The sequence below is a fragment of the Rhamphochromis sp. 'chilingali' genome, assembly GCF_963969265.1.
Source record: "Rhamphochromis sp. 'chilingali' genome assembly, contig: SCAFFOLD_110, whole genome shotgun sequence".
NCBI classification, from domain to species: domain Eukaryota; kingdom Metazoa; phylum Chordata; class Actinopteri; order Cichliformes; family Cichlidae; genus Rhamphochromis; species Rhamphochromis sp. 'chilingali'.
In genome coordinates this window covers 15,001-39,936 of record NW_027667093.1, presented here as the reverse complement: position 1 = coordinate 39,936, position 24,936 = coordinate 15,001, and the positions used below count along the sequence as shown (strand labels likewise).

Below are 24,936 nucleotides of genomic sequence, written 5' to 3'. Positions count from 1 at the left end.
ACCACTCCATTAATCTGGCCCTAACCCTAACCTAATTAACCAAAACCCTTAAAAAATGAGCCCCAACCCATATTCTGGCCCTAACCCTAACCACTCCATTAATCTGGCCCTAACCCTAACCTAATTAACCTTAATCTGGCCCCAACCCTATTCCTTACTTTAGCCCCAACCCACGTGACAAACCCTAACCACTTGATGTTCTGGCCTTAACCCTAATTAATTGGGTTCATAATTCATAATTAAATGTTTTTTGATTTGGCCCTAACCCTAATTACTGGATAAAAATTATTTACAATTAATTAAAAACACTCAATTCATGACTTACAAAAAAATACTACATACACAATAATAAAAAAATACAGTAGACATGGTTAAAGGTGGTTAAAAAATTGTTTCTATGATTATAAATTATTTACAGGGTTAAAAAATTAAAATCTTTCTAAAAATATGTTTTTGCCAGTGAGGAGTGATTAAAAAATACATTTGTGAAAATTCTATTCGAAAAACTAAAAGCGAAAAGGTAAAAACACTAATTTGGCTTTCTAAAACTAAATTCGAACTGAAAAAAAGTGGGAGGGTATAAATAGAAGGGGATGGCACTCGCTGCTCATTTCATTCCAAGACATCGGACAGAGCAGACCTCTGAGAGCAAGCCTGTTTCCCGTTTCTTTTTGTGTGTGCCTGGCCTGAAGAAGACCTTCACAGGTCGAAACGTTAAAAGCCACATAGGCACACAAATTCATTTATTTGGCCTATTACGATTTGATTTCTTTTTTCTTTAATAACTAAAAGGTTTTTTTCAAAACCAATTCATTTTTTTATTTTATTTCTTTAAAAATTTAAGTTAAAAATTACATATTTAAGTTAAAGCTTTAAAAATTTACTTTAAAAATTTAATTTAAACTTTGGTAGGAAAACCAATTAAAAAAAACACTCGCCTCCATCCAACTCACCATGGTTGGATGGACTTCTGACTGGACCCTGGTGCGCCATGGCGGACGCCGTGGACAATCCAAGGTCCAGGCCCCTTACCGAGGGATGGCCCGTGCACCGCCCGCCTCCAATTGGAGGAGGGGCCCAAACACTCATCCTAACCCTAACCCCTAACCCTAACCCCCCCTAACCCTAACCCCTAACCCTAACCCTAACCCTAACCCTAACCCCTAACCCTAACCCTAACCCTAACCCTAACCCCTAACCCCCTAACCCTAACCCTAACCCTAACCCTAACCCTAACCCTATATGTTTCAGTTTTCTGTGTAGGACAGTGGAGGAGAACCCCACCCCTGAAACCGGCCCTTAACCTAACCTCAGTGGACCCCATGCAGGAGGTAAATTTGGCCCTAAACCTAACCGTATTTACCCCTATGCAAAAGTCAACCCCAGACCTAAACCTAACCATCCAATTAGCTTATTGGCTATTCCCCTTACCCCTAAAACAGGCCCTAATCCTAACCTCAGTGGGCCCAACATAAGGAACAATTTCGGCCCTTAACTTAACCTCAGTGGGGTCCATACCACCTTAAACCTTTTTCACACAAACTCACCTTAAACTCCATTTGAAGTGTACTTTGGGGGCTCCTGAACGTCTGAGAGGAGAACAGGTGTGGTCTGTGCATTGGAGCCCGGCCCCCTTCGGGGACCGGACTCCCAAATTTGTTTTCCCCTAACCGGCCCGTGCCGCCTGTACGCTCACTTGGGTGTCTCCGGGGCCCCCCGTGGCTATGCCCTAATGGGAAGAGAGAGAAACACTCACTTGTGCATTGTGTATATATTTCTCTATATTTTATAAAAAAACTGTGTGAATGTCAGAGGTCATAAGGTCAGAACAACAAATATATACTGAGGGATACCGCATACTCATGTTTTGTAATTGAAACCACTACTGCCTTCTTAATCCCTTTGTGGAGGGCATTGGACCCTCACAGATCTATTGTTGTGGATTATTAACAGGCAGTGTGCCATATCAATACTATGTACACTCACTGGGACTTTTCACTGCCTGTTTGAATTCATTTTATGTACATAAGGTTCATTACCAATCTGAAACTGCTTTTCCTTGAATGAGAGACATGACAGGACATTGAACTGCATTATATTATAGTATATTGTATATTGAATGTATATTGAACAACTGTACATGTTAAAAAGACTGAGTCCGGCCATTTTCCACACCCATGTTCCGGGATGGGAATCTGCAACATGTTCACGGACATGTCGGCTTTCCAGAGGTCCACGAAAGCAGCATGTTCACTGACATGTCAGTTTTCCAGAGGTCCGTGAAAGCAGCATTCATGGGCGTGACCAATCAGAGCCCCGATCGGACTGACACTGCGGGCCACACCAATGGGTGGACTGCTGACTGTTTCAAAAAATGCCCGGGTACCCTAGTCATTCTGGGAAGTGTTGTCCGATCCACACACAACCTGTATGAACGTTTCTGGTACGACACACAATCTGCACCGGACGCTATTATATGGACTTTTTTGCTTCTTTTACAAGCCAGCCTGAAGAAGGTTTATCACAAACCGAAACGTCGCGACATTGGCTTGATCTGTATGTATGTATTTTCTGATTTTTTGAGTTTGAGCAATAATAAAACGCTCAGTAACCATAAGTCAGCAGTACGAGTGATCCGTTAGCACAGAACCAAATAGCATTAGCAGCACGGTCAAAAGTGACCACACGACACTGCTAAGGACATCAGTGGACACAACCATGCCCACATTTGCTACGGATGAACAGTGGACCGTGGTTCGGCGGCGCGGGGACCGGAGAGGAGACCGCGGCTGGACGGGCAGACGCAGATCGCCCCGACGGAACATTTCTCCCTCTCGGGCCAGCCGGAGGACTTATGCATCGGCTGTGAGAGGTGAGCACCGCTACGGTGAATCCGATCTCTTTCACGCATCACACCGAGGCCGAATGAGAGAACAACCGACGATAGACCGCTATGCAGCCCGACAAGAAAACGGGACCGGACGGGACCGACGACTTGAACAGAGAACAACCCAGGACAATTGGGACCGGAGAGGAGATCGCGGCTGGGCGTCTGGGGCAGGCAGAGACAGATCGCCACGACGGAACATTTCTCCGCCTCGAGACAACCGGAGAACTTATGCATCGGTGGTGAGAGGTGAACGCCGCTACGACGAACCAGATCTCCTTCACGCACCTCAGCGGAGCCGAATGAGAGAACGACCAGCGACAGACCACTACACAGCCCGACAGGCAAGTTGGACCGGACGGGACCGGCGATTTCAACAGATGACAGCTCAGGACAATTGGGATCAGAGAGGAAATGACGGCTGGACGACTGGGGCGAACAGACGCAGATCACCCCGGCGTAACAGCTTTCCATCTCGGGATAACCGGAGGATGTATGCATCGGTCGGGAGAGGTGAGCACCGCTACGATGAACCAGATCCCTTTTACGCACCACAGCGGAACCGGAGAAGAGAGCAACCGGCAACAGACCGCCACGCAGCCCGGCAGAATAATCGGGCCGGACGGGACCGCCGATTTGAACAGAGAACAACTCAGAACAATCGGTACGTAAAACCCACCCGAACTGAACGAGCTGGACCCCCTGCTAACAAAATATTATCAGATGACCCTGACTTTTCTATGAAGGTTCGCATTATGCACAGACTAATTAAAGCGGTACACCATCTGAAATATGTGGCAGGTGATAATGGTCCTCCCTCTCTGAACAAAATAACCCAAAATCTAATGACTGTGATTAAACCAGCCATCCCAAACAAAATGACACAAAACAAGATTGAGGCAAATGCGAAAAACTGGGCACATACAGCCATTTTAATCCTTCGTGAGCACTACACTCAGAGCATAGAGAAGGAAATTAAGACACTCTCTGAGTTCCCTATACAGGATTGGGGGGGCCCATTCGAGATAGCAACGTCCTGGGCCAAGAGGAACCTGGGCCGTCGCCTGCAACCAGAATCCCTGGAGCAGGCCCGAGCAGAGATCATGGTGAAGATGGCTGAGCTCAGAGCAGCCACTGAAACGGTGGAGATGACTACTCCTAGCGAACCCGTGAGACAGCCACAGGGGAATGAGAGAATGGGCCAGCTGGACATCATTGGACCCCTTACTGAGGTAACAGAACAAACTGTTTCGCACACACAACGCACCAAACCTCAGACCGGGGCCGGCCGCAGTATAACCATTTCTGCACAGGTCCATGAGCCACCGGCCACAATCACCACATCCAAGACGACATCTGCAACAATGACAGACCACGTCACTGGAGATTGGTCACCCTTTTCTGAGAGGGAGCAGGAAAAAGAGAGCGAACCGACACTCACCGCTCCTCCAGAGACTCCACAAATGTCAGAACCCGCTCCGGCGGCGCCGAGGGACCAGAGAGTGAAAGGGACCGTCGTCACATCCCAAGAGACTCCAATCCAGGAGTTTTCACCTTCTCCTCTCTCTCCCCCCATCCAACCACCACAACCTGTGGAGGAGATGAACACTGAGGTGCTTGACCTCACACAGGGGGAATCCACCCCCCAAAAGACAAAGCAAAATAACACAGCTACAGTGACTGAACCACAACGAGTGACTCACCCGGGCCCACGTCGCAGCGACGTAGACAGGCTAAACTCCTGCGTACAGACTCAACTCCAAATGAGAATAACAGAGGAACCGTCTCCATCGTCTTCTCCTCCTTCACCAGCCTCATCAGAACAGCAGGTGCGGACCCCAACAAGACATCCCAACACCCGCAAGAAACTGAAAGACTGGCATCTACACATCAAGGAGCCTTGGATCATCGTCGGCGATTCCAACGTCAGCAGACTTCCTCCCTTTGCAGATGACAGCCTGCAGATCGACAGCTTCCCGGGAGCCAAATGGTGGCATGCTGAGAACCTGCTGGAGAGAGCCACCACTGACACATCAGTGACAACACTGGTCCTGTCCTTTGGAATTAACAATAGATCACAAAGAGACAAAAATGTGCCAATACTGGAGCTGAAAAGGGCACTGAGAGCAGCTCGAGAAAAGTTCCCTGAAGCTGACATTTTTGTGCCTGAAATTAACTTTTCTTCTGCCCTTCCTCAGGTAGAACAAGACACATTACTGCACCTGAATGCTTTCATTTCAGGCTTAAAGAACCACATCCCAGCTCTCACTCCAGACATTTTCACCACAGAAGGTGACGACATTCATTGGTCACGTGGTACATCTGAAGCCATGCTACAACACTGGGAGATGTACCTAAACGGACAATCCCCATAAGCCCTGTACATTGGGGGGGGGGGTGAGTGATAATGAAAAGAATGTAATTGATGGTGTGATGAACTTGTCTAAAACATTTCAACCTACCACTGCTCAGAGGACCCTGTTAAATAGAGGCCTTACCTTTATACCGACGAAAGGCTACAATAGAAATTTACGACTACAGTGTAAATATGACATCCAACAGTATCACAGACGGGTTAAATTGGCCATATTTTATAGAGATAAGACCAATTCGGAACCACGGCCTTTCACTCCAAAATCGGACTGGTCTCCGCCCATTGGTCAGCTTCCACCACAGGTACTGACCTTGGTGAAAGCGGACCACGAATACTTCCAGAACCAATTCCGTATAGACCACATTAAACCCAATTTAACATCAGAGGAAACAAAAGCGCTAACGGAATTGAAAACGAACAAACAAATCATCATAAAACCGGCAGACAAAGGTAGTGCTGTGGTTATTCTCGACAGAGAACAATATCTGGAGGAGGGCTACAGGCAACTTAATGATAAAACATATTATAAAAAATTAAAAAAACCCATCTATTTAGAAACAATGCCAATAGTGGAGAAAATTATTAATAATCTACATCAAAAGAAATTCATCAACATTAAGCAAAGGAACTATTTACTCGGGTCCTCTGAACCACGGGGAAGACTCTTTTATATGCTTCCAAAAATCCATAAGGAGCCCACTAAGTGGAGTATTCCTTTCCAGGTCCCTCCAGGTAGACCTATTGTCTCGGACTGTGACAGTGAGACATATTACACAGCCGAATACTTGGACCATTTTCTGAATCCCTTGTCCACAAGACACGCAAGCTATATAAAGGACACGTATGACTTTGTTGAGAAAGTCAAACAAATAGAGGTGCCCGTTGACTCTTTTCTGTTCTCCATGGATATTGATAGTCTTTATACAAACATAGACATCGGGGAGGGAATCAACTCCATTAGGAGAATTTTCCAAAAATATCCAAATAAGAAGAGACCAGATAAAGAACTGTTACAGCTATTGGAAATCAATCTGATGAGGAATGATTTTGAGTTTAACGGAGACTTCTATTTGCAGATAAAGGGGACTGCCATGGGGAAAAAGTTTGCACCGGCGTATGCCAACATTTTTATGGCAGAGTGGGAAACCTTGGCCCTTAATAAGTGTGTGAAAAAACCACTGCACTATTACCGATTCTTAGATGACATCTGGGGTATTTGGCAACATTCAGAGCAGGATTTTGAAGTGTTTTTGAGGACTCTTAATGACCACAATGCTTCCATTAAACTAAAATCAACCATCAACAAAACCTCAATTGACTTTTTAGATACAACCACATTCAAGGGCCCCAATTTCCTTAATGACCAGAAATTGGATATAAAAGTTTTTTTCAAGCCCACAGACACACATGCCCTTCTGTTCAAAACGAGCCTGCATCCTAAACACACATTTGCTGGCATAATCAAGTCCCAATTGCTCAGATTCCACCGAATCTGCACGCAGCGGACTGATTTTGATAAAGCAGTCAAAATCCTATTCTCAGCACTCTCCACTAGGGGGTATTCTCGCTCCTTCTTAAGACAGTGCTTCAACTCTTACCTGCAAATTAAACCCATTGATGTCTCTCCTCTCCTCCCACTGATTGTCACATATGCCCCCTCCACCTGCAAAATGGTCAGAGTCATCAAGAACAATTTCCAGAAATTTGCTCAGGATACACAATTGCTACAAGATCATAAGGTAATTGCAGCCTTCAGGAGAAATAAAAACTTACATGATCTCCTGATTAAAGCAAAGGTTCCGCCTCTCTCTGAGCCTAGACGCAGAGACCAGGGGCAATTTTTCCAGCACCGTAAATGGTTGCGCAGTCGTTTTAATGGCAATGTTTTTTTGTCTTTGTGCAAAGGTACCCCAAGGTCCAAAAATTGTGTGTACTTGATCAGCTGTAAGAAGTGTGGAATCCAATATGTGGGTGAAACGGGAAACACACTCTTAACTAGATTCACTCAGCACAGGTATAACATTCTACATAAAAAGAACACTCACACATACCTGGTAAAACACTTTTTGTCACACGGCTGGGACTCTGTTACAGCAACTGTAATCCAGCTCAATCCGAGGTGGACACCACAGCTGAGGAGGAGAGCTGAAAAGACCTGGATAGCCAAATTAGACACGGTTCACCCAAGAGGCCTCAATGAAAAGGGATTTAGGTGAACCAAACCCAAGACATTGTGTATAGTTGTTATTGTTGCTCTCATGTTTACATTCTTGTGCTTGAGGAGATATGTTTCAGTTTTCTGTGTAGGACAGTGGAGGAGAACCCCACCCCTGAAACCGGCCCTTAACCTAACCTCAGTGGACCCCATGCAGGAGGTAAATTTGGCCCTAAACCTAACCGTATTTACCCCTATGCAAAAGTCAACCCCAGACCTAAACCTAACCATCCAATTAGCTTATTGGCTATTCCCCTTACCCCTAAAACAGGCCCTAATCCTAACCTCAGTGGGCCCAACATAAGGAACAATTTCGGCCCTTAACTTAACCTCAGTGGGGTCCATACCACCTTAAACCTTTTTCACACAAACTCACCTTAAACTCCATTTGAAGTGTACTTTGGGGGCTCCTGAACGTCTGAGAGGAGAACAGGTGTGGTCTGTGCATTGGAGCCCGGCCCCCTTCGGGGACCGGACTCCCAAATTTGTTTTCCCCTAACCGGCCCGTGCCGCCTGTACGCTCACTTGGGTGTCTCCGGGGCCCCCCGTGGCTATGCCCTAATGGGAAGAGAGAGAAACACTCACTTGTGCATTGTGTATATATTTCTCTATATTTTATAAAAAAACTGTGTGAATGTCAGAGGTCATAAGGTCAGAACAACAAATATATACTGAGGGATACCGCATACTCATGTTTTGTAATTGAAACCACTACTGCCTTCTTAATCCCTTTGTGGAGGGCATTGGACCCTCACAGATCTATTGTTGTGGATTATTAACAGGCAGTGTGCCATATCAATACTATGTACACTCACTGGGACTTTTCACTGCCTGTTTGAATTCATTTTATGTACATAAGGTTCATTACCAATCTGAAACTGCTTTTCCTTGAATGAGAGACATGACAGGACATTGAACTGCATTATATTATAGTATATTGTATATTGAATGTATATTGAACAACTGTACATGTTAAAAAGACTGAGTCCGGCCATTTTCCACACCCATGTTCCGGGATGGGAATCTGCAACATGTTCACGGACATGTCGGCTTTCCAGAGGTCCACGAAAGCAGCATGTTCACTGACATGTCAGTTTTCCAGAGGTCCGTGAAAGCAGCATTCATGGGCGTGACCAATCAGAGCCCCGATCGGACTGACACTGCGGGCCACACCAATGGGTGGACTGCTGACTGTTTCAAAAAATGCCCGGGTACCCTAGTCATTCTGGGAAGTGTTGTCCGATCCACACACAACCTGTATGAACGTTTCTGGTACGACACACAATCTGCACCGGACGCTATTATATGGACTTTTTTGCTTCTTTTACAAGCCAGCCTGAAGAAGGTTTATCACAAACCGAAACGTCGCGACATTGGCTTGATCTGTATGTATGTATTTTCTGATTTTTTGAGTTTGAGCAATAATAAAACGCTCAGTAACCATAAGTCAGCAGTACGAGTGATCCGTTAGCACAGAACCAAATAGCATTAGCAGCACGGTCAAAAGTGACCACACGACACTGCTAAGGACATCAGTGGACACAACCATGCCCACATTTGCTACGGATGAACAGTGGACCGTGGTTCGGCGGCGCGGGGACCGGAGAGGAGACCGCGGCTGGACGGGCAGACGCAGATCGCCCCGACGGAACATTTCTCCCTCTCGGGCCAGCCGGAGGACTTATGCATCGGCTGTGAGAGGTGAGCACCGCTACGGTGAATCCGATCTCTTTCACGCATCACACCGAGGCCGAATGAGAGAACAACCGACGATAGACCGCTATGCAGCCCGACAAGAAAACGGGACCGGACGGGACCGACGACTTGAACAGAGAACAACCCAGGACAATTGGGACCGGAGAGGAGATCGCGGCTGGGCGTCTGGGGCAGGCAGAGACAGATCGCCACGACGGAACATTTCTCCGCCTCGAGACAACCGGAGAACTTATGCATCGGTGGTGAGAGGTGAACGCCGCTACGACGAACCAGATCTCCTTCACGCACCTCAGCGGAGCCGAATGAGAGAACGACCAGCGACAGACCACTACACAGCCCGACAGGCAAGTTGGACCGGACGGGACCGGCGATTTCAACAGATGACAGCTCAGGACAATTGGGATCAGAGAGGAAATGACGGCTGGACGACTGGGGCGAACAGACGCAGATCACCCCGGCGTAACAGCTTTCCATCTCGGGATAACCGGAGGATGTATGCATCGGTCGGGAGAGGTGAGCACCGCTACGATGAACCAGATCCCTTTTACGCACCACAGCGGAACCGGAGAAGAGAGCAACCGGCAACAGACCGCCACGCAGCCCGGCAGAATAATCGGGCCGGACGGGACCGCCGATTTGAACAGAGAACAACTCAGAACAATCGGTACGTAAAACCCACCCGAACTGAACGAGCTGGACCCCCTGCTAACAAAATATTATCAGATGACCCTGACTTTTCTATGAAGGTTCGCATTATGCACAGACTAATTAAAGCGGTACACCATCTGAAATATGTGGCAGGTGATAATGGTCCTCCCTCTCTGAACAAAATAACCCAAAATCTAATGACTGTGATTAAACCAGCCATCCCAAACAAAATGACACAAAACAAGATTGAGGCAAATGCGAAAAACTGGGCACATACAGCCATTTTAATCCTTCGTGAGCACTACACTCAGAGCATAGAGAAGGAAATTAAGACACTCTCTGAGTTCCCTATACAGGATTGGGGGGGCCCATTCGAGATAGCAACGTCCTGGGCCAAGAGGAACCTGGGCCGTCGCCTGCAACCAGAATCCCTGGAGCAGGCCCGAGCAGAGATCATGGTGAAGATGGCTGAGCTCAGAGCAGCCACTGAAACGGTGGAGATGACTACTCCTAGCGAACCCGTGAGACAGCCACAGGGGAATGAGAGAATGGGCCAGCTGGACATCATTGGACCCCTTACTGAGGTAACAGAACAAACTGTTTCGCACACACAACGCACCAAACCTCAGACCGGGGCCGGCCGCAGTATAACCATTTCTGCACAGGTCCATGAGCCACCGGCCACAATCACCACATCCAAGACGACATCTGCAACAATGACAGACCACGTCACTGGAGATTGGTCACCCTTTTCTGAGAGGGAGCAGGAAAAAGAGAGCGAACCGACACTCACCGCTCCTCCAGAGACTCCACAAATGTCAGAACCCGCTCCGGCGGCGCCGAGGGACCAGAGAGTGAAAGGGACCGTCGTCACATCCCAAGAGACTCCAATCCAGGAGTTTTCACCTTCTCCTCTCTCTCCCCCCATCCAACCACCACAACCTGTGGAGGAGATGAACACTGAGGTGCTTGACCTCACACAGGGGGAATCCACCCCCCAAAAGACAAAGCAAAATAACACAGCTACAGTGACTGAACCACAACGAGTGACTCACCCGGGCCCACGTCGCAGCGACGTAGACAGGCTAAACTCCTGCGTACAGACTCAACTCCAAATGAGAATAACAGAGGAACCGTCTCCATCGTCTTCTCCTCCTTCACCAGCCTCATCAGAACAGCAGGTGCGGACCCCAACAAGACATCCCAACACCCGCAAGAAACTGAAAGACTGGCATCTACACATCAAGGAGCCTTGGATCATCGTCGGCGATTCCAACGTCAGCAGACTTCCTCCCTTTGCAGATGACAGCCTGCAGATCGACAGCTTCCCGGGAGCCAAATGGTGGCATGCTGAGAACCTGCTGGAGAGAGCCACCACTGACACATCAGTGACAACACTGGTCCTGTCCTTTGGAATTAACAATAGATCACAAAGAGACAAAAATGTGCCAATACTGGAGCTGAAAAGGGCACTGAGAGCAGCTCGAGAAAAGTTCCCTGAAGCTGACATTTTTGTGCCTGAAATTAACTTTTCTTCTGCCCTTCCTCAGGTAGAACAAGACACATTACTGCACCTGAATGCTTTCATTTCAGGCTTAAAGAACCACATCCCAGCTCTCACTCCAGACATTTTCACCACAGAAGGTGACGACATTCATTGGTCACGTGGTACATCTGAAGCCATGCTACAACACTGGGAGATGTACCTAAACGGACAATCCCCATAAGCCCTGTACATTGGGGGGGGGGGTGAGTGATAATGAAAAGAATGTAATTGATGGTGTGATGAACTTGTCTAAAACATTTCAACCTACCACTGCTCAGAGGACCCTGTTAAATAGAGGCCTTACCTTTATACCGACGAAAGGCTACAATAGAAATTTACGACTACAGTGTAAATATGACATCCAACAGTATCACAGACGGGTTAAATTGGCCATATTTTATAGAGATAAGACCAATTCGGAACCACGGCCTTTCACTCCAAAATCGGACTGGTCTCCGCCCATTGGTCAGCTTCCACCACAGGTACTGACCTTGGTGAAAGCGGACCACGAATACTTCCAGAACCAATTCCGTATAGACCACATTAAACCCAATTTAACATCAGAGGAAACAAAAGCGCTAACGGAATTGAAAACGAACAAACAAATCATCATAAAACCGGCAGACAAAGGTAGTGCTGTGGTTATTCTCGACAGAGAACAATATCTGGAGGAGGGCTACAGGCAACTTAATGATAAAACATATTATAAAAAATTAAAAAAACCCATCTATTTAGAAACAATGCCAATAGTGGAGAAAATTATTAATAATCTACATCAAAAGAAATTCATCAACATTAAGCAAAGGAACTATTTACTCGGGTCCTCTGAACCACGGGGAAGACTCTTTTATATGCTTCCAAAAATCCATAAGGAGCCCACTAAGTGGAGTATTCCTTTCCAGGTCCCTCCAGGTAGACCTATTGTCTCGGACTGTGACAGTGAGACATATTACACAGCCGAATACTTGGACCATTTTCTGAATCCCTTGTCCACAAGACACGCAAGCTATATAAAGGACACGTATGACTTTGTTGAGAAAGTCAAACAAATAGAGGTGCCCGTTGACTCTTTTCTGTTCTCCATGGATATTGATAGTCTTTATACAAACATAGACATCGGGGAGGGAATCAACTCCATTAGGAGAATTTTCCAAAAATATCCAAATAAGAAGAGACCAGATAAAGAACTGTTACAGCTATTGGAAATCAATCTGATGAGGAATGATTTTGAGTTTAACGGAGACTTCTATTTGCAGATAAAGGGGACTGCCATGGGGAAAAAGTTTGCACCGGCGTATGCCAACATTTTTATGGCAGAGTGGGAAACCTTGGCCCTTAATAAGTGTGTGAAAAAACCACTGCACTATTACCGATTCTTAGATGACATCTGGGGTATTTGGCAACATTCAGAGCAGGATTTTGAAGTGTTTTTGAGGACTCTTAATGACCACAATGCTTCCATTAAACTAAAATCAACCATCAACAAAACCTCAATTGACTTTTTAGATACAACCACATTCAAGGGCCCCAATTTCCTTAATGACCAGAAATTGGATATAAAAGTTTTTTTCAAGCCCACAGACACACATGCCCTTCTGTTCAAAACGAGCCTGCATCCTAAACACACATTTGCTGGCATAATCAAGTCCCAATTGCTCAGATTCCACCGAATCTGCACGCAGCGGACTGATTTTGATAAAGCAGTCAAAATCCTATTCTCAGCACTCTCCACTAGGGGGTATTCTCGCTCCTTCTTAAGACAGTGCTTCAACTCTTACCTGCAAATTAAACCCATTGATGTCTCTCCTCTCCTCCCACTGATTGTCACATATGCCCCCTCCACCTGCAAAATGGTCAGAGTCATCAAGAACAATTTCCAGAAATTTGCTCAGGATACACAATTGCTACAAGATCATAAGGTAATTGCAGCCTTCAGGAGAAATAAAAACTTACATGATCTCCTGATTAAAGCAAAGGTTCCGCCTCTCTCTGAGCCTAGACGCAGAGACCAGGGGCAATTTTTCCAGCACCGTAAATGGTTGCGCAGTCGTTTTAATGGCAATGTTTTTTTGTCTTTGTGCAAAGGTACCCCAAGGTCCAAAAATTGTGTGTACTTGATCAGCTGTAAGAAGTGTGGAATCCAATATGTGGGTGAAACGGGAAACACACTCTTAACTAGATTCACTCAGCACAGGTATAACATTCTACATAAAAAGAACACTCACACATACCTGGTAAAACACTTTTTGTCACACGGCTGGGACTCTGTTACAGCAACTGTAATCCAGCTCAATCCGAGGTGGACACCACAGCTGAGGAGGAGAGCTGAAAAGACCTGGATAGCCAAATTAGACACGGTTCACCCAAGAGGCCTCAATGAAAAGGGATTTAGGTGAACCAAACCCAAGACATTGTGTATAGTTGTTATTGTTGCTCTCATGTTTACATTCTTGTGCTTGAGGAGATATGTTTCAGTTTTCTGTGTAGGACAGTGGAGGAGAACCCCACCCCTGAAACCGGCCCTTAACCTAACCTCAGTGGACCCCATGCAGGAGGTAAATTTGGCCCTAAACCTAACCGTATTTACCCCTATGCAAAAGTCAACCCCAGACCTAAACCTAACCATCCAATTAGCTTATTGGCTATTCCCCTTACCCCTAAAACAGGCCCTAATCCTAACCTCAGTGGGCCCAACATAAGGAACAATTTCGGCCCTTAACTTAACCTCAGTGGGGTCCATACCACCTTAAACCTTTTTCACACAAACTCACCTTAAACTCCATTTGAAGTGTACTTTGGGGGCTCCTGAACGTCTGAGAGGAGAACAGGTGTGGTCTGTGCATTGGAGCCCGGCCCCCTTCGGGGACCGGACTCCCAAATTTGTTTTCCCCTAACCCTAACCCTAACCCTAACCCTAACCCCTAACCCTAACCCTTTGCCCCCCTCCCCCCTCCCCTTCTAGCCCTAACCCTAAGGGAAACTTAAAAGCCTACATAAGGAAAAAGAAGCCTACATAAAGAAAAAAAGCCAAGAAAGAGCAGAAACAAAAGGAAAGGATTTACAAGAAGGGGGTGCCATAAAAGAGAAAAAGAAAAATACAGAACATAGGACGGGATGTCTAAAGAGAAGGGGGTGCCATTTACAGAAATAAAGAGAAAGAATAAAGAATAACGGAAAGACAAGAAGTCCCGTAAAACAGAAAAGAAGAGTATAAAAGGCCCAGAGTGGCAGAACTAAACACAGAGAAGATAAAGAGAATAAAGAACTACGGAAAGACAGGAAGTCCCGTAAAGCAGTAAAAGACAGAAAAAAGAAATAAAGAGAAAGAATAAAGAATAACGGAAAGACAAGAAGTCCCGTAAAACAGAAAACAAGAGTAAAGATAAAGAAAAACAGAAAGAATAAAGAACAAGGATAAAGAAAAAAGACAGAATGAAAAAAAAGGGAGAGCTAAAGCAGCCAAAGCTGAGAACAAGAAAAATTTAAGAAAAAGAAAAGTTAAGAAAAACAGAAGTAAAAAACAAGAGTATAAAAGGCCCAGAGTGGCAGACCTAAACACAAAGAGCGGGTGGGCCAGCCTGAGGAAGGCTCAGAGAAGCCGAAACGTCGCGAAGGCCCACCGCAGTGCACTACACCCGCTTAAGGGTAATTTTTTGAACAGGGGGCACCAATACCGGTCCCAGTGATGGACCGTGCACTTAGGTTCCGGCATAGCCGGGCCTAGTCTTTCCCCACACCCTAACCCTACCCTAACCCTAACCCTAACCCTAACCCCTAACCCCTAACCCTAAACAGAAACAATATTTAAAAGGGGAATCGGAACCCCGACCTAGGAGGTTTTATATGCTCCCAAAGATCCACAAGAATCCAGAACAATGGACAGTTCCATTCAGAATACCTCCCGGACGACCGATCGTCTCCGATTGTGGTAGCGAAACCTATCAAACGGCAGAATACATAGATTATTTTCTGAATCCCCTTTCGGTTAAACACCCATCATACGTGAAGGATACTTACCATTTCATTGGCATGATTAAAAATTTAAAAATTCCACACAATTCATTGTTCTTCACGATCGACATAGACAGTCTTTACACTAATATAGACACAAAAGCCGGATTGACAGCAGTTAAAAACATACTTCAGAAGTATCCCCAACAAGACAGGCCGGACCGACAGTTGTTAGCCCTATTGGAAATTAATTTAACTAGGAATGACTTCGAATTTAATAACCAATTTTTTCTCCAAATCAAAGGGGTGGCAATGGGCAAAAAGTTTGCCCCCGCCTACGCCAATATCTTTATGGCGGAGTGGGAGGAAGCGGCTCTGGGGAAGTGTCCCCAAAAACCCTTCCTTTATGTTAGATATTTGGATGACATTTTTGGAATCTGGACCCACTCACAGGAAGAATTTACGGAATTCATCCAGATATTAGACACTCACGATCCCTCCATTAGACTCAAACACAAATCGGACCATCATTCTATTGACTTCTTAGACACCACTGTCTACAAAGGGGAATTGTTTCAAACAGATCAAAGTTTAGACATCAAGGTCTTTTTCAAAGAAACGGACACACATTCACTGCTGTTCAAGACCAGCTTCCACCCCACTCACACTTATAAGGGACTAATTAAGTCACAATTGATTAGATTTCAACGAATCTGCACACAGGACTCTGATTTCATGGGAGCAGTCAATACACTATTCGCCGCATTAAAGAACAGAGGCTACTGCCGATCATTTCTGAGACGTTGCCTCAGAACCTTTCGGAACCGGAAACCCGCATCAGACAAGGACTTTATCCCACTCATCACGACCTTTTCTTCAGCTAGTAGATTGCTCAACAACAAATTCAAAAAGAATTTTCGAGAAATCATTGCGAGTTCGGGACTTTTGGATAACCACCAAGTTATCTCAGCATACCGCAGGAACAAGAACCTGAAGGATTATTTAGTCAGGGCAAGACTGCCACCTATTCAGCCAAAGCGGAGCACCAACATTCTATCGGATACATTAGTAAAACTGGAGTATGTACAGAACAGGATCAACAAAACTATTTACAAAGTTGCACAAATTTTCACACCTCAGACCTGCAATTGTGTATATATTATCTTTTGCTCACAATGTGGGACACAATACATTGGCGAAACAAAGAACTCGATCTCCACCAGGATGACACAACACAGATACAACATCAGACACAAGAAAGAAACCCACACACTCTTGGTTAAACACTTTATTTCTCATGGTTGGCAGAGTCTGAGGGTTGCTGGAATCCAGAACAATTCAGGTTGGACAGATGGACAAAGGAAGAAACGGGAGAGAGAATGGATCCATCGGTTGAACACAAAGGAACCTTGGGGATTGAACATGAAGAACAACTGACAGCAACTATTCGGGTTGCTCGACGTTCGATCCCCAACCCCGTTTTCATTCCTAACCCTAACCCTCATTGGATGGGGACCCCAACCCGACCCCAAGCCCTGAACCTAACCATTTGGATCCTTTATTTCTAACCCCGACCCAGTCATAAGCCCTAACCCTAACCATTTTGATCTTTTGTCTCTAACCCCAACCCGATTCACAAGCCCTAACCCTAACCATGGGGGTCTTTACTTTTTATTTCCCAACCCCCACTCACATGGGGAACCCTCATGTTTGTTGTGTTACTAACATTATTAAGACCACACGCAAAACTATTTAAAAACACAAAGGAATACACAAAAACGCATCACATATCTTTAAAAACATTAAAAATCTTGATTTCAATTTTTTCACATTAGTTAAAATTTCTTTTCAATGTTTCATACGGTTGTAAATAGTTAAAAATAATTTTTCCTGTTTGAAGCATTGTTTATCTTCAAAACATGCAAACTTCATGTCTACAAATGTCAATAAAAGCACCAAAAATGAATAAGCAACAAAAAAATTAAAAAAACCATTAAAAAAACAACAAAAAAAAGTAAATAAAAGCACCAAAAATGAATAAGCAACAAAAAAATTAAAAAACCATTAAAAAACAACAAAAAAAACATTTAAAATCATTTCATAAAATACTAAAAACAATTTTTTTAAAAAATACGTTAAAAACAATTTTGTATTATTTGACTATGTACATATTTTCCATTTTCTGTGTTTTTTCATTATTATAGGCAAGGCTGCATAACTTTAAAACATCAGTTCATTGAAAACTGCATTTTTAGTTTAGTTCGTCAGAGGCTATATAAGGAGAGGAGTGCTGAACACCCTCATTCTAGCCCTGACAGCCAAAGGAGCAACATCTCCAGATTATTCACAGCAGCCACTTTTTCGTTTTGTACCGCGTGTGCCCTGGCCTGAAGAAGACCCGGTGGGGTCGAAACGTTGCCCCGGGCACACTACCATTTGGCCTATTTTGAATTTATTAAAAATTAATCAGTTTTTCTTTATTTTTTTTATAAAAAACAAACGCTTTCTTTTTTTCTCATTATTTTTTTTGCACTATAAATTAGATACATTATCATTCATACCTACATTCATAAATAGCAAACAAAATTTATTAAATTATAATACCAAAGGCTGCATCATCCACACAAAACTTTATTATTAGATAACAAAGGCTTCATCACAGACAAGACAATAATGGTCTACCTGGATGAGGACCAGGATTGGATCCCTGTACGGTACCGGGGACGGCGTCTTGTGCCTGGTGGCCGTAACAGGCAGTGGAGTAGCGGGAGGGCCGAAGGGAAGGACCGTGCACCTCCGCGTCCCTTCGGGGGCCGGAACACTTTTCCTCTCCCTAACCCCTAACCCTTCCTCTCCCTAACCCCCTAACCCTAACCCCTAACCCTAACCCCTAACCCTAACCCCTAACCCTAACCCTAACCCTTTTCATGTTTATTAATGGCCTAAAAAACTAATTTAAAAACCTAAGATTGGGAATTCATAAAAACAACACGGAGACAAAAATAATTTGGTAAATGGAAAATTTATTACAAACACAGTAAAAACAGTTAAAAACAATTGAAAACCTGTAAGAAAAATGAAAATTAGAACAATTTGATTAAAAAACAATTAAAATGTGGTACTTACCTGGAAGCCTAAATAAGGAAGGTACTTACCTGATTCGGAACCGGAGAGTAACGGACACGGAAGACGGAGTGGCAGACGTAGTGGGTCTTGGGAAGGGTCAGTAAAGTATGGCCCGTGCACTGCTCCCGCCCTCCTCGTGCAGGGGGGAGCTTCATTTTCCCCAACCCTAACCCTAACCCACTCACCCCCACTCCCCTCCCTCCAGAATTCCTAGGTAACGACCTAATATACATATGAACGACTCCAGCATTTGACTGACTGCTCTCCGGCTTTTAAAGGTAGAAACGCAAAATGATGACTCCGCGGTCAATTTAGCCAATTTAGCTTCCACTTCCACCATTTGACTGCTCTCGGGTTTTATAGGTAGAAAGGTAGAAGCCTGGGGATGCTAGTGTTAAAAGATTATACTGACTACTAAGCACAATTTTCCTAATAACAGTGTTGTTGAGTGGGTGTCGTTCACTGGCTCATTCAGTCAGTGTCGTTGAGTGGGTTATTCAGTGAGTGTCGTTCAGGGGGTGTCGTTCACTGGCTCATTCACTGAACGACATTCATTTCCTATGGCGGCAACTTTTGACTGGACCCTATATAAGGGGAGGAGTGCTCAGCTCAGTCATTCATGCCCTGAAACTCAGAGGAGCAGTGTCTCTGGATTTATGACCACAGCGTCTTGGTTAACTAAGACACACAACTTTTCTTTTTTTATCTGCTGTCTTGAAAGACTGTATTTACAATACAGGTAATATTTTTGGCATATTCTTAACTGTTGCAAATTGCTCTTTCCTGTTCTTTACTTACTTGATTTTAATGTGTTTTACTTACATGATTACACTTTTTTTGTCTTTCCTGGTTTAACAGTTTTTCAGTTACATTGTTTCACTTCTTTTTTACTTACCTGATTATACTTTCTGTTCTTTCCAGAACACAACAGCCATGGAGGACGTTGGTGTCGAAAACATGAAGGGTTTGGCGGATGCTTTCGCCAGATCTAAAAGCGTTGAGGATTTCCTCCTGGACCCCAACATTTTCATTCCATTGCAGGCAACGACAGTTGAGGATCCAACGAGACGTGTTTGGAGTAAATTTGATTACGACGGAGTGGTGGTTGAACTAAAAAACTTGGAAGGCCTGCATATACCCTTTTCTAGGTTGAACATGGCACCCTTCAAAATGCACCAGCTGAAAAACTCCTGGCACACCATAAAGAAACACTTTGACCTTAGTAAGTTGTCTGTGGAGGGCTTAAAAGTGCTGCGAAAGGTAAGAGGCTTTGATTTTGCCTACCTGGACGGGGGATTCAAGTTAGAAGCTATAGTAATTCCCAAGTCCCTTGTGGTGGTGGACAGAGTCTGTAAAATGGCTGACTATTTACCAAGACACACGGTGGACCTTGTTAATGGCATCTTAACAAAATTTGTTGAGTTGCTCAAAGACCTTCCACTGGAAGACCTGAGCAGACCCACGCTGCAGAAGACCATCATTCACAACAAGGGGAGCATGAACGTATTGCCGCAGGATCAAACGTTCGTACTCTCCAAACTGGATGAAGCGAAGAGGATGTTGCCGGAGCATCCAACATTGGAAGTCCGGTTCTTTGTCTACAAATTTGGACAAAAGACAAGGGACCCCTTTCATTTGTGGGAAGTAGCTGACCCTGACGAGGTTGTGCGATGTTCTCTGCACGTGGCCTGCAACCTCATACCACTGGACCCTCACACCACACTTTTCTGGTCAAGAGCAGGACTGGAAAGGATGTTTGGACCCAGAGCTAGGCTCTTCACGTCCATGTCCATGCACGAGTGTGTTAACGTGCAGACAGAACTTGACCAGCACCCACCGGACATCTTGCCAGCTTTGGCAGAGATTGCCACTAGGCCTAACGTCACCTTCTGGCAAGTTTATGTGGACAGCCCACACACTCATTATATGTCCACATTCCGGCACCCCATTAGTGGATTGATCGTCACTGGTGGCCTCGGCCACCCGAATTACGTTCAGGCGGTGGCCACCAGAGCTGAGGACTACTACATCCACATGATGGACTTGGCCAGGAAGGCAGCAGGTAATTATAACCTGAGAATAGAGATCGTGGAGGGGATAGAAGGGAAGGAACTGGCAGACTTTACAGACATTGTTTATGCATGCTCATTCTTCGACTTGAGTGCATTACATAAGTGCCTGACGGACTTCCCCCTCGTTGTACCCTTTAAACGGGAACAGGAACAGCCAAGCGTGAATGAAATACTGTCTCGCTGTCTAAAGTATATGGCTGACCAGCTCCGGCAACTTGGGGAGAAGCACACAGGCAAAGGCGGCTTTCTCCCAGTGTGGAAGGCATTCCAGCTGGAGCTTGCGCTGGAGGAGGCATTATACGGGCACCCCTTGTCCAACATGGACAGACAGTACTCTGCAGCACTCGGGACCAGCTCGCTGCACGAATTCAGTGCAACCAACATGCGGGGCTTCATGGGCCTGGGTGCAGCAACTGGTGCAGCTGTTGACGACTGCCCACCTCCTCTGGCACACTGGACAAGGGACACACTCCAGATGAAAAGAATCGAGAGGCTATTTGCTCTCACATTGACTCTCGAGTGCGAGCCTTCCGTGCTGGGACCTGAGCTTGTAAAACTCCTGCTGAAAGACCTCTTCAGGAGGAACGACGGCATCTTCATCTCAGAGCTGCAAGGGGAAAAATGCCCAGAGAATCTAAAGGGACACATTAATCTGGCTGCACTGACGGAGAACCTGGCCACCAGAGACTCCTTCCCGACCCCATTCACCTTTGCCCGGGCGAGGAAGCTTGTTGAAGGGGAAGGGAAGAATGTACAAGAATGCCTGAGAGCAGGATTCCTTGAGCTGAAGGTCAGGTGGTTCCCAGACATTAAGTACCGCGACATAAAGGGAACAAGGAGGGCTTCTTGGAACTTGATTGATTATGTAGAGATACATAATGAAGACAGGGAGCCTTCCATCGAGTCCCAGGCCATGGCCATAGTGGGAGATGTGGCCATGGAGATGGAGCGCCGTGGACTGTGCTACGCCAGGACCCTTGAAAGGTACAGAGAGCATGGAATGCCATGGCTGGCGCAAGTGATGAAGAGGATTCCGGGGAAGACTGAAAAACACACACGGAACAAGGTCTTGGTGCTGGTCAGCTCAGTGGGACTTATCATGAATAAGGATTTTGTGTCATATGAGAAAGTGAAGGACCTACTCCTGGAGCTGAAGATGACACAGGCAGAGCTCCAAAAGTACAGGATCCTTTCAACGTCAGTCTGTGAAAAGGTTTTCGGCTTCACTCTCTATAAGCTCCACTATGACATTCTTTATCGAATGGGGAACCCAAAACCCCATGCGGAGAAAAAGTTGCCTCCAGATCTCCCCCTGGAGATGGAGGAAGAGGATGCACCTGTACTTGAAGAGGATGAGGAACCTGACCTATTGCAGACGAGAGCTGTGTACATGCCCGCTCAAACCAGCAGACACTGGACACAGCAGGAAGAGGGATTTATCAACCTTGATCCAACAATCTCCACTGGCGTGGCGTACAAGGAGTATGTCGGACAATGCAAAGCAGCAAGACTACCTGCAAGGTCGTACAAGGGCTTTGGGAGAAAGCGAAGAGACCTTCTCAGGGATGCATAGGCATACAAGCTGATTTCCTGTTCTAATCATGTCCTTTCTTTATTTTGACTTTATGCTTAGAACTAGCACAGTAGGACATATTTGTTTATCTTTTGAATCCACTTTAAGACAAGTGTGAATTTGATTTCTGTTGTAGTTGATCTTGAAGAAGTGTGATCTCAGTTCATTTTGTGGTGTTCACAAGTTCCACTGTAAATAGAGGTATTTAAAATAAAAAAAAACCAAAAAAAAAAACCACCCCTCACATGGACTCTGCCTTGACGTGGCGTGAGGGCTTACGTGTCCCTCTGGGATACAACCAAAGAGTCCAGCAGCTGATCAGCGACCAGCTGAACCTCCAGGCCATAACAGTGAAGGACAGAGCAGTATACTTCCTGTCCCTCACCCTCCTGTCACTGCCTGGAGGTTCAGCTGGTCGCTGATCAGGTGTTTCTCTCCCTATCACTATCTCTCTCTCCAGGGCGGAACTGATTACGGGTTTACGCCCTCGGGCCAGCTCTCGGAGGAAGAAACACCTGTGCCTCGTCAGTGTGGATTGCATTTAAGCCAGGAAACAACGGTTGTTTTTCGCTGGATTTGTAAGAATCGCGTAAGTGAAATTCTAGCAAGTGTTTTTCCGTGTCGTTGTGTGTTTGAAACTAACAAGCGTTTCCTTATGCGCAGACCCTCTGGACTGTTTTCCCTGGTGTTCCCTGAGTGGCGAGTGTTCGAGTGGATTCCTGTGATTGTTTGGAGAGAAACGAGAGTTTTCCCCTGGATTTCCCCCCGGAGCCATGCCCGTTTCACCTTTTGTATATACACTTGTTGGACACTGTACGTTAATAAATTCTCTTGTGTGCATCCATCCCCGGAGTGCAGCGCGTGACTCCAAGTTGCACACCGTGACGCCTTCCCCACAAAGTTACCTGAATACATACCTGTTCACCAAGCACACACCTACCTACATACTTACCTGGTCGTAGCGAATACTCACCTGAATACTGTGCAAATGTTGAATAATGAAAATTAAAACAATTTGATCAACGTTTGTTGTTACTATTTATTAAATTTTATTTTCAGTTGTTCATGACGGGACAAACAGTGTTGGGGGAAAGAGAAAGATGAGAGAGATGAGAGAGAAAGATGAAGGAACAGAAAAACTGGGCAACAGGGACAGTGAGAAAGGACACAAAAGAAAAAAAAATCTCCCGTTTTTGGTTCACATTAACTTAAATAGATATTTTTTTGAAGAACATTTGATTTTTTGAAAGACAATTTAAAAAAGAGGAAAAGAAAAAAAGACTGGACGCCATGGAAAACGGCTGGACTGTGGTGCGCTATGGCCGCCGGCGCCAACGTGACCGCCAAGTGTTCTGGGACGGGTACGGGTACGCTCCTTTTCCTCTCGGAGAAGGGATTATCTTCCACAACCTAACCCTAACAGTGTACAGTGACTGATCAGGCAGTACAGTTTTAGGAACCTTTTTAACTGAGGCAGGATGGCATTTTGGTTTTTAATCAGAATCTACCCTTCAGCCAGAATTCATTTAAAGAGCTGTGGGAACAGCTACCTGTGACTGAATCTCTGTCCGTCAGTTTGGACACTACCTCAACCGTGAACAACGGGTCATGATGAAACCTGGAGGCCAGATGACACCATGGAGATGTTTCAGATCATCAATGAGCAGCAATTAGCTGAAAACTTTGGTGAAAATCTCTTTGAGCTGCCAAATGACATTTTGCAAAAAGACGGCATTACACCTGCAGCCTCCACTGTTCCGGTTACGACAGATTACCCTGGCGAATGTGGGTTTCAGCTGAGATTCCAAAAGTCTGGAACAGCAAAATCAGTGACTTCAACTTGGTGGGGAAAATGCAAAGCAAACGTGTGGTCGCAAATTTTGAAGCCACCCTGATAACCTTCTCCCACCAACGATGTGGAGATCCAAGCCTTTTAGATCCAGTTAAAATCAAGACACTTAAAACGATGATAAATGCAAAGACTGGTAACAGCGCAAAGAACCATAAAGCAAGAGAATTTTTAAAAAACTATGAGAAATAAACTAGGCTCTGCCCATGACTCAATCTTTGCCTCTCTTCCTACCTCATCTCCTCTAACTCCATCTGCTGTCCATCTGAGAAAAAGGCACAATTTGCTATTGCATTAGTCTATTATTTAAATTGTCCACATTTAACAATTCTTCACCTAATCCACAATAAAGTAATGATAAAAACTGTTATGGAACCTAGAAATTGTATTTGTTATTGTTTTTATACTTGGATCTGTTGTGCCAAAGTAGGTATCCCCGACAGAATTTGTTTCCCCTGTGCTGGGAGCACGCAGGAAGTACTGATGTTTTCATTTTGTGAAAAATTAGTATCGTTACATTACCATACAACAGAAAATTATATATATATATGGAAAAGCCGACGTAGGACAGTTTTCCAGTTTCATTGTACTACTGTACTATGTATGACTGTGCAATGACATTAAAGAGTTATCTCATCTCACGGGGTATCAGATGGGATTATTTTAATAAAACATTAACATTTTGGCTGATAACTATTTTTATTCTCCTGTAACTTTACTCTAAAAAGAGCTAAATCCTCTAAAGTTTCAGGAGTAATGCGTCATAATAAGAAGTGTTTGTGAATGAAAAATCAGCAATGTGGGATACTGTTTGTCCGTGATTTACACAGGGGGAACAAATTGTGGCAGGATCAGCCTGATATTATTTGTATCGCACTATAACTTCGTTGTATAAAGAGCTAACATCTCAAAAATGTCAGGAGTAGTTAGTCATTATGAGAAGTGTTTGTAAAATTTGCCACCGACATCCATGTGATCA

The 24,936-nt window shown here is 45.0% G+C and overlaps 3 protein-coding genes across 4 annotated transcripts in view; 2 read left to right on the top strand and 1 right to left on the bottom strand.

The window, feature by feature from the left end:
• Nucleotides 1-1,558: 1,558 nt before the first annotated feature.
• On the bottom strand, nucleotides 1,559-14,268 carry LOC308391450 (uncharacterized protein). 2 transcript variants are annotated; one of them, XR_013970620.1, is made up of 14 exons: nucleotides 14,158-14,268; nucleotides 13,618-13,721; nucleotides 13,340-13,508; nucleotides 13,165-13,229; nucleotides 10,896-11,201; nucleotides 10,634-10,782; nucleotides 10,460-10,548; nucleotides 7,853-8,034; nucleotides 7,313-7,416; nucleotides 7,035-7,203; nucleotides 6,860-6,924; nucleotides 4,591-4,896; nucleotides 4,329-4,477; nucleotides 1,559-1,729 (listed from the first exon to the last, which is right to left on the bottom strand). XR_013970620.1 is itself a non-coding variant. In XM_080908016.1 (14 exons), exons 7-10 carry the CDS (start codon nucleotides 10,509-10,511, stop codon nucleotides 7,200-7,202), a joined length of 342 nt encoding a protein of 113 aa, XP_080764142.1. In that variant the 5' UTR covers nucleotides 10,512-10,548; nucleotides 10,634-10,782; nucleotides 10,896-11,201; nucleotides 13,165-13,229; nucleotides 13,340-13,508; nucleotides 13,618-13,721; nucleotides 14,158-14,268; the 3' UTR covers nucleotides 4,110-4,243; nucleotides 4,329-4,477; nucleotides 4,591-4,896; nucleotides 6,860-6,924; nucleotides 7,035-7,199. The 2 variants fall into 2 exon arrangements, 1 of the variants encoding a protein (XP_080764142.1); XM_080908016.1 differs by lacking the exon at nucleotides 1,559-1,729 and adding an exon at nucleotides 4,110-4,243.
• A 4,461-nt stretch (nucleotides 14,269-18,729) lies between these two features.
• LOC308391453 (uncharacterized protein) lies at nucleotides 18,730-22,448 on the top strand. The gene is made up of 2 exons (XM_080908018.1): nucleotides 18,730-19,202; nucleotides 19,385-22,448. The coding sequence occupies exon 2, from the start codon at nucleotides 19,397-19,399 to the stop codon at nucleotides 22,106-22,108; it is 2,712 nt and encodes a 903-aa protein (XP_080764144.1). The 5' UTR covers nucleotides 18,730-19,202; nucleotides 19,385-19,396; the 3' UTR covers nucleotides 22,109-22,448.
• A 1,297-nt stretch (nucleotides 22,449-23,745) lies between these two features.
• LOC308391452 (cellular tumor antigen p53-like) overlaps nucleotides 23,746-24,936 on the top strand; it is a gene marked incomplete at its 5' end in the record, with an annotated part of 7,113 nt that continues 5,922 nt past the window's right edge. The window contains one exon of the mRNA XM_080908017.1: nucleotides 23,746-23,937. Coding sequence (XP_080764143.1) covers nucleotides 23,746-23,937 — 192 coding nt within the window. The remainder of the gene's footprint in view (nucleotides 23,938-24,936) is intronic.